General features: G+C 42.4%; 1 protein-coding gene across 1 annotated transcript in view; it reads left to right on the top strand.

Annotated features, from left to right (window-relative positions):
* ABCA4 (ATP binding cassette subfamily A member 4) overlaps positions 1-18,543 on the top strand; it is a 135,903-nt gene extending 117,360 nt beyond the window's left edge. The window contains exons 40-49 of the mRNA XM_058177590.1: positions 1,048-1,177; positions 1,718-1,838; positions 4,550-4,612; positions 4,706-4,812; positions 5,614-5,755; positions 7,606-7,740; positions 8,423-8,526; positions 15,586-15,678; positions 15,828-16,077; positions 18,083-18,543. Of these exons, the coding sequence (XP_058033573.1) occupies positions 1,048-1,177; positions 1,718-1,838; positions 4,550-4,612; positions 4,706-4,812; positions 5,614-5,755; positions 7,606-7,740; positions 8,423-8,526; positions 15,586-15,678; positions 15,828-16,077; positions 18,083-18,205 (1,268 nt within the window). The 3' untranslated portion in view covers positions 18,206-18,543. The remainder of the gene's footprint in view (positions 1-1,047; positions 1,178-1,717; positions 1,839-4,549; positions 4,613-4,705; positions 4,813-5,613; positions 5,756-7,605; positions 7,741-8,422; positions 8,527-15,585; positions 15,679-15,827; positions 16,078-18,082) is intronic.

Below are 18,543 nucleotides of genomic sequence, written 5' to 3'. Positions count from 1 at the left end.
TGGACCAAAAACGGTCTGACCTAAGTGTAGTATGCAAAATTATCTGCTACCTGTCAATGACTACTTCAGCTTCAACCGCAATAATACACAAGCACACAATAGATTCAAACTCAAAGTAAACCTCTCCAAACTCGATTGCAGAAAATACGACTTCAGCAGCAGAGTGGTCAATGCCTGGAATGCACTACCTGACTCTGTAGTTTCTTCCCCAAGCCCCCAAAACTTTAACCTTAGACTGTCTACTGTTGACCTCAACCCATTCCTAAAAGGTCTGTAAGGAGCATGCATAAGCGCACCAACATGCCAACGGTCCCTGTCCTACTGTCCATATTTATTCGTATCCATTTCCTGTATTCATATTCATGTTTCTGTTATTTTATACATGTTTGACAAATAAAATAACTAACTAACTAACTAACTAACTAAATCCATCCATCCATCCATCCATCCATCTATTCTATTGGAGTTAGACTGCTCCTCAGAGTTTTGACAGATGGATAGACCTAAAATCTGGTTCCAAGATTACTCAGGAATAAGCACCCCTTTACCTGGCAGTATCCAGCCTCAGAGATAAATGCCTGCAGAAGATGTTGCACAGTTTGGTTGTCTACGCATCTCCTTTCCCAATCTTTTATCCTGCTTTTGTCCTGGCAGTGTATTCTGGACCACTGGATGCACATTAAAAAGATATCCAGACAGATAAAGAGGAGAATCAGACAAAATGATTCTTTAAATTCTAACCAGAATGGATCCATCCTCCTGCTTTGGCATCCCTTGTTTTTTTAAAAAATATATATATGCAAATACCAATTTGATATTTTCATATCAAAAACAAACAAAAATCTTTTATCTGATACACCTCATTGGCACAGAGAAGTATATAAATTTAAATCAGTGGTGTGTGGTAAGTTAACTCAGTTTCTGATCTCCAATTGCATGAATTGGATCTGAGCAGTTGATGACAGGAGGGGGAAATTCTCTGTTTCTGAAAAACTGTATTTCATCATTGGGCCATTCAAACTGATTTTTGCTGGTTTCATTCTAAAGGAGAAGAACGTGTCTCGAATCCATTGCGCTGGGATTTTGCTGGAAAACACATGCTAGCCCTGGCAGTGCAAGGTGTGGTCTATTTCATTCTGAATCTTCTTTTACAACACAGTTTCTTGTCTACAAGATGGTACGTGGAGAAACTCCTGGCTTCAGAGGTCTTGTACTGAAATTTGTTTTAGAGAGGTAATAAATATTGTTGGGGTGGGAGGTGCCAGTGCTTACATCCGCCATGAAAATGGGATCCATATAGGCTGCTTTCCAAGGGATGCAGTGGCTCAGTGGCTTAAGATACTGAGCTTGTTGATCGAAAGGTCGTCAGTTCAGCGGTTCGAATCCCTAGTGCCACGTAACGGGGTGAGCTCCCGTTACTTGTCCCAGCTTCTGCCAACTTAGCTGTACGTAAAAAATGCAGGTAGAAAAATAGGGACCACCTTTGGTGGGAAGGTAGCAGCGTTCCATGTGCCTTTGGCATTGAGTCATGCCGGCCACATGACCACGGAGACGTCTTCGGACAGCGCTGGCTCTTCAGCTTTGAAACGGAGATAGGCACCGCCCCCTAGAGTCGGGAACAACTAGCACGTATGTGTGAGGGGAACCTTTACCTTTACCTTTAGGCTGCTTTTCAAGTACAAGCTGATTTACAACTCACTTATTCTGAGTTTTTCAGGTTTCTCAAAAATACTCTGGGGCCTATTATGGATGAAGATGAGGACGTTGCAGAAGAAAGAAAGCGAATAATGAAAGGAGGTAGACAAAACTATATTTTGAAGTTGCAGGAATTGACTAAGGTAATTTTTCAGGAATTATTCTAAAATATTTGTGTCCTTTAGCTTTGCCTTGGAAAAAAAAAATTAAGAAATACTTGCTTGTTTGAGGCACTTCAGGGGTGACCAGGACGTTTTGCTGTTAGGCATCAAGAAGAAACAAAATTTTCTCCCCCATCTGTTTTTTCCTGAGTGTGATGCGGAAGAGCTGACTGGCCTATTTGTTTTATTTTTTTCTTGAGATGTAGAATTGTCACTTATTGCCATTACAGGATTGATACGTATGTATTTCTACAACACAGATAGTGTCTCAATTCAGTTAAGGATTACAGATAGTCCTCAATTTGTGACCACAATGGAGTCTGTCATTATGATCATAAATTGTGACAATTGTAAAGCAAAGTTGTAAAATTTATTAAGTGACTCCACAGTTGTTAAATACCTAAATATTAAGAAAAATTTTATTGTAATCCCTTATTACTTTACTTCACCAACATCTAAGCCTCATTATTTGTAATCTGTAAACATGGTCTAATTCCATTCAATTCCTATAAAGGGGATTCCTCAGCACTACCATTTCCACTTCCCAATTTTTCAAAAAAAAAAAAAGGTTAAAATCAACTTGTGACCATCTTCTCTTCTACTGATCTCAAAACTCTGGGAATAAGAAGCGTATTATGTTAGTTAATAATGAACTGAAAGAACACAAATTATTCTAATCCACATAAAAGAGAAAGAAAATAATCTGCTTGCACAGTCACACATCCATCTCTATCTGATTTCATTATGTCTGCATCTATCTGCTTGTCTATTTAAAAAATAAAATAAACAAGTCTAGGAGGTTGTTTATAGGGGACCTGCACATTTGACAGGTACTGACAGGTCTTGAAAAGCCTATGAAATAATAGTGTATTAGTGAAGACAAGGTGAGGCAAAAGTTCCTATCAATTGAAGAATGAAATTACCTCCAGCTCTACAGAGGTGCAGGAGAAAAAAAACTAATTACAAAAGAAAATACTGTGGTTGCTCCAATTTCAAGAAGGAAAAAAGAGATTCAGCTTTCAAACAAAGCCAGCATCTCACACAGCCAGGAGGGAAATGCCACTGGAGTCCTATTTTTTATTTATTTATTTATTTATTTTGTAACAACAGTATATGCAAACATTGACATAAAAACAACAACACATCATATAAACATATATATAGGCTAAAATATGTATAAAATATAAAATATAGGCTAAAATATGTATATATATATATATAAGCAAAAGTATTAATTTGATATAATGAAAGGGAACAATAGGACAGGAACGGTAGGCACTTTTGTGCTCTTATGCACGCCCCTTACAGACCTCTTAGGAATGGGGTGAGGTCAATAGTGGACAGTTTTTTGGTTGAAGATTTTGGGATTTTGAGAAGAGACCACAGAGTCAGGTAGTTAGTACTACCTATGCCAGTGCCTTGGTGTTATGAAGGCTGGGAAGTATTACGACAAGATCAAACTAAATCCCTGCAAAAGAGAGCTGTTTATTGATAATCACTCTAGCAGCTGTAACATTGAATATGGATAGGTTTGTAGTTTCTCGGGAAACGAGTCTGGAATTTGGGGATTCTTCAGCACTCTGCCTTGTATGTATGTTTGCAGATATCCTGAGAAAATTAAAACAAAAATGGTCTCTCTCTCTCCCTCTCTCTCTCTCTCTCTCTCTCTCTCTCTCTCTGTGTGTGTGTGTGTACTGGTATTTCATTCAATTGTGTCTGATTCTCAGAAATTGCCTAGATAAGCCCAGCAGTTTTCTTGCCAAGGTTTTTTTAGAGGTGGTTTGCCATTGCCTCCTTCCTAGGGTTGAGAAAGAGTGACTGGTCCAAGGCAACTCAGTTGACTTTGCATCTGTGGCAGGACTAGAATTCATACTCTCCTGGTTTCTGATGCCTGATGCCTTAACCACTACACCACTAGCTCTATTTATATAAATATATCATTGCATATATTATATGAAAATCAATATTCTGGAAGACATATCTGTAATACTTTGTTATGTAAGCTGTATATAAAATAATGCATGTCTGTAGGGTTTTTTTAAATCTTGACTTGCTATTACAGGTAGTCCTCGACTTAAAACCACAATGGATCCTGTCCATTAAGGTCGTAAGTCGTGCAATTGTAAAGTGAGTCACCCATGTGACAAAATTTTGCAACTTTTTTTTGTGGCATTTGTTCAGTGAACGTCATGGTTCTTAAGCAAACCAATTGTTCACCATGGGGCCATTTTGCTGAAAACTAGAAGTAGATGCCAGCTTTTGGCAAAAAAGGTCATAAAACGCTGTCATGTGACTGCAGGACACTGCAAACAGCTGTAAATGTGACTAGAGGGGGCAGCTGCAAGAACTTCAGTACTGGGTCATAAATACACCTATGGAGATCCATCATAATTGGTCTTAAGTCAAGGACTATCTGTAATAATGAATATTTAATTTGGTGGGTTGTTTGCATATTATTTTCTGTTGTGTTGTGCTGGTTTTCTCCAGTTGGTACAATCCAGATATTTTGGAATACAGTTACAAGTATCTTTCAATTAGCCATGCTCAAGACAACAGGGACTGGGCAAAAGAACAATAGTCCACAGTATCTGGCGACTGCCTAGTTGGAGAAAGCTGCATTTTCCTCTTTAAATAATACATATCCTTCAACTGTCTTCACGTGAGGGTTTCTGTTGAAAAAATTCTTATTCCAGATCTATGCAGGAAGACGTATACCAGCAGTAGACAGACTCTGTGTTGGTGTTCGTCCCGGAGAGGTGAGTTATGTCTCAGTTACGCAATGCATTTTGAATTATTTCTTTTCCTGTAAAGCTCTAGAAGTAACCAGTGTGTCCTAAATTATAATTTAGTGCTTTGGTCTCTTGGGTGTGAATGGTGCTGGTAAGACGACAACGTTCAAAATGCTGACTGGAGATATTAAAGTAACATCAGGAGATGCTGTTGTCGTTGGTCATAGGTAAGTCCTGACAAATGTCGGAACAGTTGAGTTCAAAGATCCACAGATGTTTCTTTATATCTACTAATTGGTGATTGCCATCACATTGCCCTTAACAATAGCTCTTTATTTCCTGTTAGGGATATGGAGAAAACACTTATTACTCTGTATAATGGCTCAGGTTCAAGATCTGAGCGCTGCGCAACAAAGTGAGCTCCCCTTTACTTGCTTCAGCTCCTGCCCACCTAGCAATTTGAAAGCATGCAAGTGCGAGTAGATAAATAGGTACCACTTTGGTGGGAAGGTAACAGCGTTCCATACACTTCCGTGTATAATCTGTATGTGATCTTGAAGTTGGCTGTTCTGCCTACGCAGATATGAGTCTACAGCGAGGATTTGAAACGTTATAGTGGATAGGAATATCATTTTAAAATTTAGCGTGTACTCAACTTTGTATTGTTTGCAAAGGTTATAATTCGGTGCAGATGGAAGAACAAACTCCTCTTTCCACATTATTTCCAGAAGGTGTATGTTTAGTTGTCTTATTTCATCAGATGGTAGAAGTGAATAATATTTTAATCTGTGTTTATTTTAATATAAGGCCATTTTGAATAATCAGTCAAGATTTAACGAACAAGGAATTAACTTGATTTATTCTAATCAATTACTTAATGTGTGGCTTTAACCTTTTAATTGCAAGGTATTCTTTTATTAAATTATTGTTATACTTTAGCTGAATACTTTTTATCTCTCTTCTGATTAAATCTGGCTTTGTAAAGATTTTTCTTTTCTTTTTTTCTTTTATCACTTTGACTTTGCTAGCATATTGACCCAAATCTGGGATGTTCACCAAAATATGGGCTATTGCCCACAATTCGATGCTATTGATGAACTACTGACAGGAAGAGAACATTTGTTTCTCTATGCCCGTCTGCGTGGTGTCCCAGAAGCTGAAGTTGAGAGGGTAGGGATAATTATACTTTATTTTCTGTGCATGTTTTGGTCATATTGATTAAACTTTTAAAGAAAAAATACGTACTTAACTTGTATGTAAATTGCATTGTCTTCTTGGCCCTGCACACTGCACTGCTATTGTTTTTTATTTATTTGAATTTATATCCCGCCCTTCTCCGAAGACTCAGGGCGGCTTACACTGTGTTAAGCAATAGTCTTCATCCATTTGTATATTATATACAAAGTCAACTTTATTGCCCCCAAAAATCTGGGTCCTCATTTTACCTACCTTATAAAGGATGGAAGGCTGAGTCAACCTTGGGCCTGGTGGGACTTGAACTTGCAGTAATTGCAAGCAGCTGTATTAATAATAGACAGACTTAGTCTGCTGAGCCACCAGAGGCTATTGTTTCTATTACTACGTAGCAGTCTTGCGCATGGTGAAATTGAACTACAAAACAGGTTCTTCAATCTACAGAGCAGGGGTGAAATCTAAATTTTTTCCCTACCGGTTCTGTGGGCGCGGCTTAATTGGTGGGTGTGGCTTGGTGGTCACATGACTGAATGGGCATGGCCAATAATAATAAATAATAAAAATAATAAAGTATACAAAACTTGGGAGCGCACCGGTCTACCTTCTTTAAAAATAGAGGCACCGGTCTACCAATTGCCTTTTTTTGGGAGGCATCGGTCTACCTTCTTTAAAAATAGAGGCACCGGTCTGATCAGCTGTAGTTCAGCCCTTTGAAGCGCGGTGGCAGTCATTTAAGGCCGTTTGCAGCTATATCATCACCGAGAGCTTCAGGGACAGAGAAGAGGAACAGTGAGGCGTGGGCAGTGGGGGGGGGAGGAATTTTTGCTACCGGTTCTCCGAACTACCCACCCCAATCGCTACCGGATCACGCAATCCGGTCCGAACTGGGAGCATTTCACCCCTGCTACAGAGTATATTTTAAAATGTGCACACATGAAACTTAAAATAGTGGAGTTGTTCTTGCTTAAGCTTGCAGTGGGGCTAGCTCAAGGTATAGCACTACATATTCACAGTAACTGTTACACATATGGTGTCGGTATTGCATTAGATTGGGTTAGTACAGTAAATGCTATAGCAATACATTTCAGCTAGAGTAAAAATCTTGTACATGCATATGTATATGACAAATAAAAACTATGAATCTCGCAGTGTGACGTGCATGGGCTGAACTCTTCCAGCACTCATTGCAAAATGGTAAAACCTTTCTCAGAGGCTGGGTTCTCATTAAGCCATCATGTGGTTTGTCTGGTTTTAGTTAAGCATGATCATGAAACTCCCCACCGTTTCTGGCTTGGTGGGTGGATTAACAACTTTTTCAGACAGTAGGCACCATTACATGGTATCATGGGTGTCCAGAATAAAGGCATAAATTCTTTCAAAGCCCTTTAGATTTTGGCAATCTCATCCCTAAAATCATGTGTGAGATGCATATCTGTATCAATTTCATTTGGAAGTCCTCCAAAATTAGTTCTAGTTTTCAACTCCAGCTTCATTCTATTCCCTTCTACTATGACTTTCTGCTCTTCCATTTCCCATTGGCTCCTTTTCCACTGGAATATTACCAGAACATAATATTAATTCAACGTGTATGTAAGGTATACCAGAGATTGATAATACTAAAGGACATGAGCTTCCCATTGAAGCATCGCTTCCCTTATCTGATGTCCTCCAGATTATGACCATCCTTCGTGGAAATCATTGTAGTTTTGATACCAGATTGGGGTAGGCCATTTGGTGAGAGTCCCAGTTATACATTCGTATAATGGACTGAATTAAAACCACAATATTTTACATAGATGTCAAGGTCTTGATTTCTTTTTCAACAGGTGGCAGAGTGGGGAATTCAGAAACTTGGTCTGTCGCAAAATGCAGATCAGTTGGCAGGAACGTACAGTGGTGGCACCAAGCGGAAACTTTCCACTGCTATTGCACTGATAGGTTGCCCTCCCTTAGTCCTGCTAGTAAGTAGCTTTGTGATAAGGTAACTATTAATTGCCAAAACAGCTCTGGAAAACTGAGGAAGAAATCTTCTTCAATAATTTTTGGGACCCAAAGCTTTATCCTACCACTATAGGTCAGGCGCAAAGACCTATGCTACACCAGGGCTGTCAAACTTGCAGGCTGGATGTGTCACGTGCTTGACACACTCACGCCCGGTTTAACGAAGGAGGAAAAAGTCGTGATACGTCACATGATGACGCCATGACGTCAAGAGTTTGACACCCTGTTCTACACCATAGTTACTTTTGGTTTGGAATAGCTCTTTGCAGAATCTGCTAATGGTCTGCTTTTTTGCTGTTTTTTCCTTTCCTCCTAAATGAATGCTGCTGAGGTAGGTCATGCTATTTTATACAATTCTGATAGCTGAGGTACACCTTTTCTTCTGAAGGATGAGACAAATAGCATCCTTGAAAAAGTTACCTTTTAGCACATGCAAGAGTAAGCAAGGAGGAAGAAAGAGTAAGCAAGGAGGAAATTGTGTTGTATATGTCCATTGCCTTGAGTTATTTGTAAAAATAATAAAGGTGGGATACAAATAAATAACTGGAACTCTGAGAATATTACTTTGCTTACAAGGGAGGGGACTGCTTCACCATCTGTTCTTGAGAAAACTTACTCGTTGCTATATTCCTGTTCTCACAGGATGAACCAACTACGGGAATGGACCCTCAGTCCAGACGCTTCTTATGGAACTCAATTTTCAGTGTGATCAGAGATGGGAGAGCTGTGGTTCTTACCTCCCACAGGTAATGTAAGTCCTACTCCCCTCAAGATAAATTGAATCACACATCCTGGTTAGCACTCACAGCTCATTCAGATGCATTTGCTCCAGTGGTGAAATCCAATTTTTTTTTGCTACCGGTTCTGTGGGCGTGGCTTGGTGGGCGTGATGTGGCTTGGTGGGTGTGGCTTAGTGGGCGTGGCAGGGGAAGGATTCTGCAAAATCCCCATTCCTGCCCTACTCCAGGGGAAGGATATTGCAAAATCTCCATTCCCACTCCACTCTGGGGCCAGCCAGAGGTGGTATTTGCTGGTTCTCTGAACTGCTCAAAATTTCCGCTACCGGTTCTGCAGAACCTGCTGGATTTCACCCTGGTTTGCTCCACTTCAGATTTCAGCTGGAAAGCTCCCATGTCAAGTAAAAGCCTACCTTTCCCCTTCACTTTCTTAAGACAGGGAGTGTCCTCAGCCCCTTGATTCTGCCCTTCCTTCAAGCAATTATTGTCTCCTGGCATTTTATCTCCACAGCAAGCCTGCTGAAATAGAATAAGCTGGGAGATAATGACTGGCTCAAGTCATTGAATTAACTTGATAGAGGAATGGGGAATTGAACTCGTTTGTCTCAGCCCATCCCAGTGTGCTTTACAATAATACTCTACTGTCTCCTTATTTTACTTTTTCAAAATTACAATTTTGTGTCCTGATAATAATGTTTAATTATTCCCACCTGCACTATAAATCTTTAGAGTTTAGGTTTTGCTAAAATGGCTTCAGAAAGGTACATACTACATACATTATACAATGACAGCAATATATTTCAGTTTTTTAAATTGGGAGTGTACCTGCTCTCCACTTCATTTTTAATCTATTGTAGGAGGCAGCAGAGAAGAGGTCTTCATATCACTTGAGAATATCAGAAAATTGGTCTAGTAACCACCCCCAAAGCTTTGGGAAACGGCTACCTCACACTTGGAAAATACAGGTGTTTCAGTCTTAGAAATGCCTTGACTGTCCTCTAGAAGTCTTGCAGGTGATTTGCACCTGCTTTTTATTTGCTATGATTTTTTTTTTAAAAAAAACAGCTTTGCAAAACAAAACATTGAGAAAGAATGGTTAAACATGAGAATGCTGCCAATGAAAGACAATAGCATATAGATCCTATGAGACAGTGTGAATGTACAGCAAAAGCTTGTTGAAAAGCTTTGTAAATCCTAAAACATGAATAAAATAAAATTAAAGATTGATGACTGCCAGCATTACCAATTCTTTATCATTTTTTGGAGAAAATAGAATAGGTAGGAAAAAATCAATGAGAACAATGAGAACCCACACTTGGAATACTGCATCCAGTTTTGGTTGCCATGATGTAAAAAAGATGTTTAGATGCTAGAAAGGGTGCACGAAGAGCAACAAAGATAATTAGGGTGTTATGTATTCATGTTTGTACCTTTAAATATTTGAGCGGGAAATCAGCACGTTGCTGATTGGACGAAGCCTCCAGCAGAACTGTATAAAAGGAGAGGTTTTTCCCCCAGCCTGTTGCTGGGTTCACCCTATATTAAAGAGCTGTTGTCACTACCCTGGTCTCCAGCCTCGTTACTTCCAGAACATAACATTGGCGACGAGGATGGGATCTCGAGGCTAAGAAGAACCAGAACCGAGCTGAAGCACGATAGACCCGAACCCAGCAAACACAGGGCAGAAAAGCGGAGATGGCCAGTTACACTCCACCCGCACCGTTTGACCCGGCTAAAGAGAAATGGGGAACATATATGACCCGTTTCGAAAGCTTTCTAGAAGCCAACGAACTGCAAGGAGTTCCAGATAACCGCAAAAGGGCTTATTTCTTAAGCCACTGCGGTCCGGAGGTCATTGATATCGCGGAAGCCCTGGCAGAGCCAACGCCGTTACAATCGGTGTCGTGGCCAACTCTACAGACTTTATTAAAGAACCGCCGCTGCGCCGTCCAAATACGTGCGGCGGTTTGAATTGGAGGCGAAGACAGATGGAGGCGAATCCATAGGTGACTACATGGCGCCCTCAGGAAGCGTCAAGGACTGCGGATACGCGACCTGGGCGAGGTGCTCCTCGAGCAACTCATCCGAGGTCCGAGACATCCGTTTGCGGCGGCTGCTAGCAAAGAGCAACCTAACGCTGGTCAACGCTCTGGGCGAAGCCAGAGCACATGAAATGTCCACCCAAGCGGCGGAGACACTGCAAAAGCGGTCCACCAAAGCGGCGAAGCCAACCCCAGTGCACCAGGAGGAGGTTCAGACCGAATCCGACGGTGAAGATGAGGAAGGGTCTGCCGTGCCGAGAAACGCGACAAAGGGGACCGAGGCGAATGCGGAAGCTGCGGGGTCAACACCAGCGCCAACGCTGCAAGTTTAAGGACGCAACATGTCGGCGGTGGGAAGAAGGGCACCTAGCTCAAGTTTGTCGAGCGCCCAACCTTCCCGCCGAAAATTTAAATCGGCCAATCAGAGCGCGGAATCGGCAAGGCGACCCGCGATTGGCTCAAACAAAAAAGGCGCGGATTCAAACCAAACAACCGTGGTCATAGGCCGCGCCTCGACCCGAGTGGAGGAGAAGATCTTCACCAAACCAAAAATAGAGAGTACGGTGCCGGCTCAAGTAGACACGGGATCAGCGATCACCATCATGTCCTGGGACACTTTGGCGAAGTCACTGCCGTCAGTCGCGAGCGCCACCTGCAAGCACAACGGCTGCGAATCCATGACTACCAGGGGAATCGCATCCCTGTTCGAGGGACCACCTCCGTCCGAGTCGAGTACGGACCACATAAGAAGACCCTGCCCATCACGATCGTCGAAGGGACCCTGCCCAGTCTGTTAGGACTAGACTGGTTTCGTGCCCTGGGCATGGGAGTGACTGGCATCTACAGAAGTGACTGTAACCTGAAAGACATTCTCTTTAACGAGTTCGAAGATGTCTTCAAGGACTGCCTGGGCAAGTACAAGGGGACCCCTATTTCCTTCAACTTAGACCCCAGGTAGCCCCATTAGGCTTAAGGCGAGGAGAGTCCTTTGCCCTAAAACCAAAATCGATAAGGAGCTAGATAAGCTCATTAATCAGGGATTTTGGTGCCAGTCGATCACGCAAAGTGGGAGACGCCAATCGTCACCCAATAAAGCCGGACGGGTCAATTAGAATTTGCGCTGACTACAAGGCGACGCTAACAAAGCCTTACAGAAAAGCGCTTACCCGGTTCCGTGGTGCAACACTTATTGCACTCTTTGGGGCAAGGGCAAGTCTTTGCAAAGTTAGACTTGGCCCAAGCCTACCAACAACTGCCCGTGAGCGCCCGCACAGCCAAGCCCAAACGATTGTAACGCACAGGGGCCTTCAAGTGCACCAGATTGCAATTTGGGGTCAGTGTGGCACCAGGGCTGTTCCAAAACCTAATGGAACGACTACTGCAGGGGCTCCCAGGGGTAGTCCCCTACTTCGATGATGTCCTAATTTCAGGGGGAAACATAGAGGAATTGGGGGAGCGGTTAAGAAAGGTTTTGGGCATTTTCGGACAGCCGGATTAAAAGTCAAGGCAAACAAATGCCAGATAGAATTGAATTCGTCGATTTCTTGGGCTACCGGATAGACAAGAAAGGAATTCACCCTACTGAGAGCAAGGTCAAGGCAATTAGGAAGGCTCCAGCGCCCAAAAACAAAGCAGAGCTGCAGGCATTCCTGGGGTTGGTGAATTTTTACGCGGTCTTTTAAAGAACAAAGCAACTGCTATGGAACCGCTGCATAGGCTCTTAGGAAAAATACTGTTTGGTCTTGGGAAAGTCGGAAAATAGGGCTTTTGAAGCAGTAAAGAACCTGCTCTCAAGTGATAGCCTGCTCATCCAATATCACAACTCATTACCCCTAGTGCTGGTTTGCGATGCCTCCCTTATGGGGTGGGGCTGTACTCAGCCATAGACTTCCAAACGGCACAGAAGCCCCTATAGCTTTTACTCTAGAACGATGTCCTCCCAGAGAGAACTACAGCCAGTTAGATAAAGAAGCACTAGCCATTGTGTCAGGGGTTAAAAATTCCACGAATATGTTTTTGGGCGGATTTTGAAATCGTGACTGACCACAGACCGCTACTAGGAATACTGGCTGGCGACACCAACGCCTGTGGCACTTTCGCCACGCCTGACCCGATGGACTATATTCTTAGCCGCTTATTCGTACAAGCTGCAGCATCGACCAGGAAAAGAAGTGGGGCATGCAGACGCGATGCCCACTACCAGGGGCGATCGAAGACCCCACTCCGGGAACGCCTGTCCTACTTATTGACTCTTTGGACTCTGGCCCAGTCACGTCTAAGGAAGTGGCTCGGGCATCATACCGGGACATTGTATTAAGGACTGTACTCGGTTGGGTACAGAGAGGGTGGCCCGCTGCGCCGGGCGAACGGTTCAAAGAATTTGTTAAAAAACGCGAGGAGCTCTCGGCTCAAGGGGGGTGCCTGTTATGGGGTGATCGTGTAATAATTCCTGATAAATTAAGGGGAAAGGTATTGGACCTCCTCCACGAGGGTCACCCAGGGATCGTAAGGATGAAGGGGTTAGCTAGAAGCTATGTGGTGGCCACTCATGGACAGAGATTGCTGAGAGGGTAGGGAAATGCCAGGCTTGCCAAGAGTCCAGACCTCTACCCCCAACGGCCCCAGTCAGGGAATGGGAAAAGCCCCAAGGGCCCTGGTCAAGAATCCACATTGATTTTGCTGGCCCTTTCCACGGCCAAACGTTCCTAGTGGTTGTTGATGCATTCTCTAAATGGGTGGAGATCATACTCATGAAATCCACTACGGCGAGCAGTAATCGCAGCCCTCGCCACCTATTCGCAACTCACGGGTTGCGGACACTCTGGTGTCCGACAATGAGCCGCAATTCACGGCAGCCCAGTTTGAAGAATACCTGGCAGAGGAGGGCATCCGACATGCCCTCTCTGCGCCTTTCCACCCTGCATCGAATGGCCTTGCAGGCGTTCCGTCCGGGCGCTAAGGAGGCATTGTCCAGGCTCAAGCCAGGTGACTGGCAAACAAAGATAGATTTCTTTCTGGCCGTTCAGCACAGAACCCCAAGCACGGCTACAGGCAGAAGCCCAGCCGAATTGTTGATGGGGCGGAAACTCCGGTGCCCACTTGACCGTTTGAATCCCATTACACCAGAGGGTTACAAGGGGAACTAGAAAAACAAGGAAATGGGCATAGGCGACCAGTGTGGGCCCGAAACTATGGGGACGGCCCTAGTTGGCTCGCAGGACAAATCATAAAGACAACCGCCCAAAATCGTATGTGGTAGAGCTACAAGACAACCGAGTGTGGAGGCGCCACATAGATCAGATAAGGAAACGAATAACTGATCAAACCGAACCAAATGAAACAGATCATGACCAATACCCATTTGAATTCACAGCTGACAATGACCCGGAGGCGCAAGACTTAGCTGAGGTCCCAGAGTTCCAGCGACGCCATCAGGTTCCCGAGGGAAACAGCAGGAAAATTACAAAAGTAATCCAAGGCCGGATGGCCAAGAAAAAGAGTCTGCCAATAATCCGGGGCCCGTTGGCCCAGAGAAAGAGCTGGGAGGAGAAAACAGCCCCTCCGACCAGCTCAAAACACCACCCAGAACTGAACCGCGCAGGTCTGAAAGAACTAGGAGACGCCCAGGTTATTTGCGTGACTACGTCGAAAAATAACATGTAAATAAATATGTAAATAGAGGCAAAGTGTTTTCTGGGAGGGGAGGAGTGTTATGTATTCATGTTTGTACCTTTAAATATTTGAGCGGGAAATCAGCACGTTGCTGATTGGACGAAGCCTCCAGCAGAACTGTATAAAAGGAGAGGTTTTTCCCCCAGCCTGTTGCTGGGTTCACCCTATATTAAAGAGCTGTTGTCACTACCCTGGTCTCCAGCCTCGTTACTTCCAGAACATAACATAGGGGACTGCGGGCTGAAACATAAAGAACGGTTGCTGGAATTAGGTATGTCTAGTTTAATGAAAAGAAGGACTAGGTGTGAAATGATAATTGATCTAATATTTGAGAGGCTGCTCACAAAGAAGAGAGTCAAGCTATTCTCCAAAGCACCTGAAGGGAGGATAAGAAGCAATGGATGAATACTAATCAAGGAGAGAAACAACCTAGAACCAAGGAGAAATTTCCTGACAGAATAATTAATCAGTGGAACAACTTGCCTCCAGAAGCTGTGAATGCTCCAACACAGGAAGTTTTTAAGAAGAGATTGGACAACCATTTGTCTGAAATGCTGTAGGGTTTCCTGCCTGAGCAGGGGGTTGGACTAGAAGACCTCCAAGGTCCCTTCCAACTTTGTTATGCTGCTAATACTAAGAAACCTCCCCTACAATGAAATTCCAAGAGAATTGCAGTCTAATGTAGTCCAACTCATCTCACCAAGTTTCTTCTTTTATGGCAAAGCTTACCAAATTCTTAGTATTAACAAAGTTTGAAGGACCGTGGAGGTCTTCTAGTCCAACCCCCTGCTCAGGCAGGAAACCCTATACCATTTCAGACAAATGGTTGTCCAATCTCTTCTTAAGAAACTGTGTTTTTTCTGAGAGCACAGTTAAGATAGTGCAAGCTGTTCCTGAGTTTGCAACTTGCTCTTCGTTTTATCAGTTAGCCTTGAATGTCTGAGGTGGGAATGGAGCTGATTGTTGTTAGGAAAGGATTTAATCTCCCCACTTCTTGTCTTCTTAAGTTTTTTCTTCTTCTCATTAATGTAAAGACAGGATAAAATCACACCAGATGTGTGTGAAACTGTGTTTTTTCTGAGAGCACAGTTAAGATAGTGCAAGCTGTTCCTGAGTTTGCAACTTGCTCTTCGTTTTATCAGTTAGCCTTGAATGTCTGAGGTGGGAATGGAGCTGATTATTGTTAGGAAAGGATTTAATCTCCCCACTTTTTGTCTTCTTAAGTTTTTTTCTTCTCATTAATGTAAAGACAGGATAAAATCACACCAGGTCACCATAGAAGATCCATTTGTTGAAATCAGATTCTTGTTTTGTATGTCAAATGTAAAGTGCAATGTGTTTCTCATTTTATAAGCATGGAAGAATGTGAGGCGCTCTGTACACGCATAGCTATCATGGCTAACGGCACCTTCAAATGTTTGGGCACCATCCAGGATCTCAAATACAAGTAAGCTGAAGATTGATATCTCATGTTCATGGTTAAGGATTTACGAAAGTATGTAATTTAATAATTATGTGCTTCCTTTATGAAGTTTCTCATAAAATAAATGTGAATATCACTGCACAAACTTATAATCAATCATGGATCTCTTACAGATATGGAGATGGCTACATTGTTACCATGAAAATCAAGGCGCCTAAACTTGGATTACTTCCAGATCTCAACCAAGTAGAACAATTCATGTGCCAGAACTTTCCAAGAGGGATACAAAGAGAAAAGCACTATAACATGCTGCAGTACCAAATATGTAGCTACTCACTGGCCAAGATCTTTAGGTTAATTCTCTCCAACAAAGAGAACCTAAATATTGAAGAATACTCTATCTCACAAACTACTCTAGATCAGGTAAACTAAAATATTCTGAAAATGGAAATTCTCCACTAAGTGAATGTGAACAGCCCAACTACTGTGTTTCCCTGAAAATAAGACCCTGTCTTACATTTTTTTGAACCCTGAAATAAGCACTTGGCCTTATTTTTGGGGGGTCTTCTTATTTTGGGGCACGTGGTGCAAGACAAGGCTCCTCTTGCTGTCTTACCTGATTTCCAGCTCTGTCTCCCTAACCCTAACCAGAGGAAATGGCAGGGACCGGCTACGCATGCGTTTAAATATTTTTGGGGAAGGCTTATTTTGTGGGGAGGACTTATTTTCGGGAAAACACGGCACAGAAACTCAGTACTGTATATTAAAAATTGGGATAATCCCAGAAGCTCATTTATATGAAAGTGCAGTTGAGTCACATCATAGACATATTTTTCGGAGTATAAGAGGCACTTTTTTCCCTAAATCAGGCTGAAAATTTGGGTGTGTCTTATGCTCTGAATGTAGCTTTTTCAAAGCTTTTTTTCAGCCTTAACGAGGCGCTAGCGATGCTAGTGAGTGAAGAGATCTCCGTGCTAAGCTTTTTTTTCAGTGAAGCGATTTTCCATGCTTTGCCTGCTTCCTCCAACTCTCAGCTGTGAAGCTTTTTTCCAGCCCTAATGAGGCGCTAGCAAGTGAAGCGATCTCCGTGGTTTGCCTGCTTTTCTCATTGCTTCTCCCTCCAAAGATCAGTTGTGCTTTAGAAGCTATTTTTTATCCCCAAGCAGGCAATAAAAAACAGCAAACTAATGTGCTAAAGCTAAGCAGACTAAGGATGCTAGCCAGATGAATATCTGATAGGCAGATTTTTCCCCCCCTATTTTCCTCCACAAAAACTAAGCTGCGTCTTATACTCCGGTGTGTCTTATACTCTGAAACATACGGTATCTTTTAAACATTTTTTTAAAGTTACAAAGGAATTTCATGATAATCATGGTTTGGTTTGGTTTCATATTTTTCTGTCTCTGTAGAATAGTGATCCATTGCTGCTTATACCCCCTTTGTATGGATTTAATGCAAATTTATAAAGGCAAGGAATGTTGCGAGTCCTGTCCCCTAAGGAGGTACATCTGGTGGGACCCAGAAGAAGGGCCTTTTCCGTGGTGGCTCCCTCCTTCTGGAACATCATCCCTCCAGAAATTAGGTTGGCCCTGAAGATGTGGTTTTGCCAGCAGGCCTGGGGAACCCAGGGATAGAGCCCATTAAATGGCTGATATGAGTGTGTGTTGTTACCGAGGGGGCAGTGGGGGGTTATTTTATTTATTTATTTATTTATTTATTATTTTATTCCTTCTACATTGTGTTTTTATTTTCTGTAAGCCACCTAGAGTACTCGTGAATGAGAAGGCTGCTATATAAATTTCCCTAAATAAATACATAAATATAAAATAAAATATTTCGTTTGCAGAAATTTTTTTTGTTAAGTATATCAACTTTCAAAATCACCCTAACTTAGCATACTATTATTTCTGCCAGATCAGCCTGTGAACGAAATTCACTGGGGGAAGATTAATTTTTTTTTCATCTAAATCTTATTAATTTTCTGGAGAGCTTCTGGATTTATCTCCTCCCCTAAGTGTCTGTAGAGGAGCAGATAAGGACCATAAGGGGCGTGCATAAGCGCGCAAACGTGCCTACTGTTCCTGTCCTATTGTTTTTTCTTTTCTTCTTCCTATATATATATATATGCTTATACCTCCTTATATTTACTCATATAAGTGTTTATATACTATATAATCTTTTTGTATGATACCTACATATATTGTTGTGACAAAATAAATAAATAAATAAACAGATAACATGACATCACAACATAAATCCCATGACTAATGTAATTGCATCAGATATCAGGATGCAAATACAAAAAGGCCAGGGTATGTGTTGTGGTATCATCACACATTTTGTCATTTTTTTAATAATCTCAATTTCTACCAGAACCTGGCTTCCTAGGGTAGTTCTTGCTGTACATTTCTCTGCTTTTCTTCCACAGGTTTTTGTGAATTTCGCTAAACAACAGATGGAGGATGAGGAGATTCCTCTACACCCTCGTGCAGCTGGAGCTAATAGAGAGATGAAAGTGACTCCTGTTGTCTATCGGCACATAAGCAAATAAAAGCTGTGTGGCAGCTAAGCCAAAAATTTCCAGTTGCTGGGGACCAGCCCTTGCAATCTTCCAAACTTTAAAGAAAGTGGAATAACATTACAGATTCTTAGTAAGAACCAGAATGGGGGCAGTGAACCCTAATCTGACAGATGTATTGCTTATGGGTGAGAATAGCCCACACTACCTGCAATGTAATGGCCAAATGTTATGGACGAATGGGAAAATTTGAATTTTTCAGTATCTTGGTTTACGGTATTCTGACGATTTTTATTCAGGACAAACAGTATGCAAGACCCACTTTGAACAGTTCGAATCTTTAAAACAGCAGCGACTGAGCTGTGGTGGCA

The sequence above is a fragment of the Ahaetulla prasina genome, chromosome 3 (genome assembly GCF_028640845.1).
Source record: "Ahaetulla prasina isolate Xishuangbanna chromosome 3, ASM2864084v1, whole genome shotgun sequence".
In the NCBI taxonomy this organism is placed as follows: Eukaryota; Metazoa; Chordata; class Lepidosauria; order Squamata; family Colubridae; genus Ahaetulla; species Ahaetulla prasina.
Note: the sequence above shows the minus strand (reverse complement) of the source record. Positions and strands in the feature narration are given on the sequence as shown.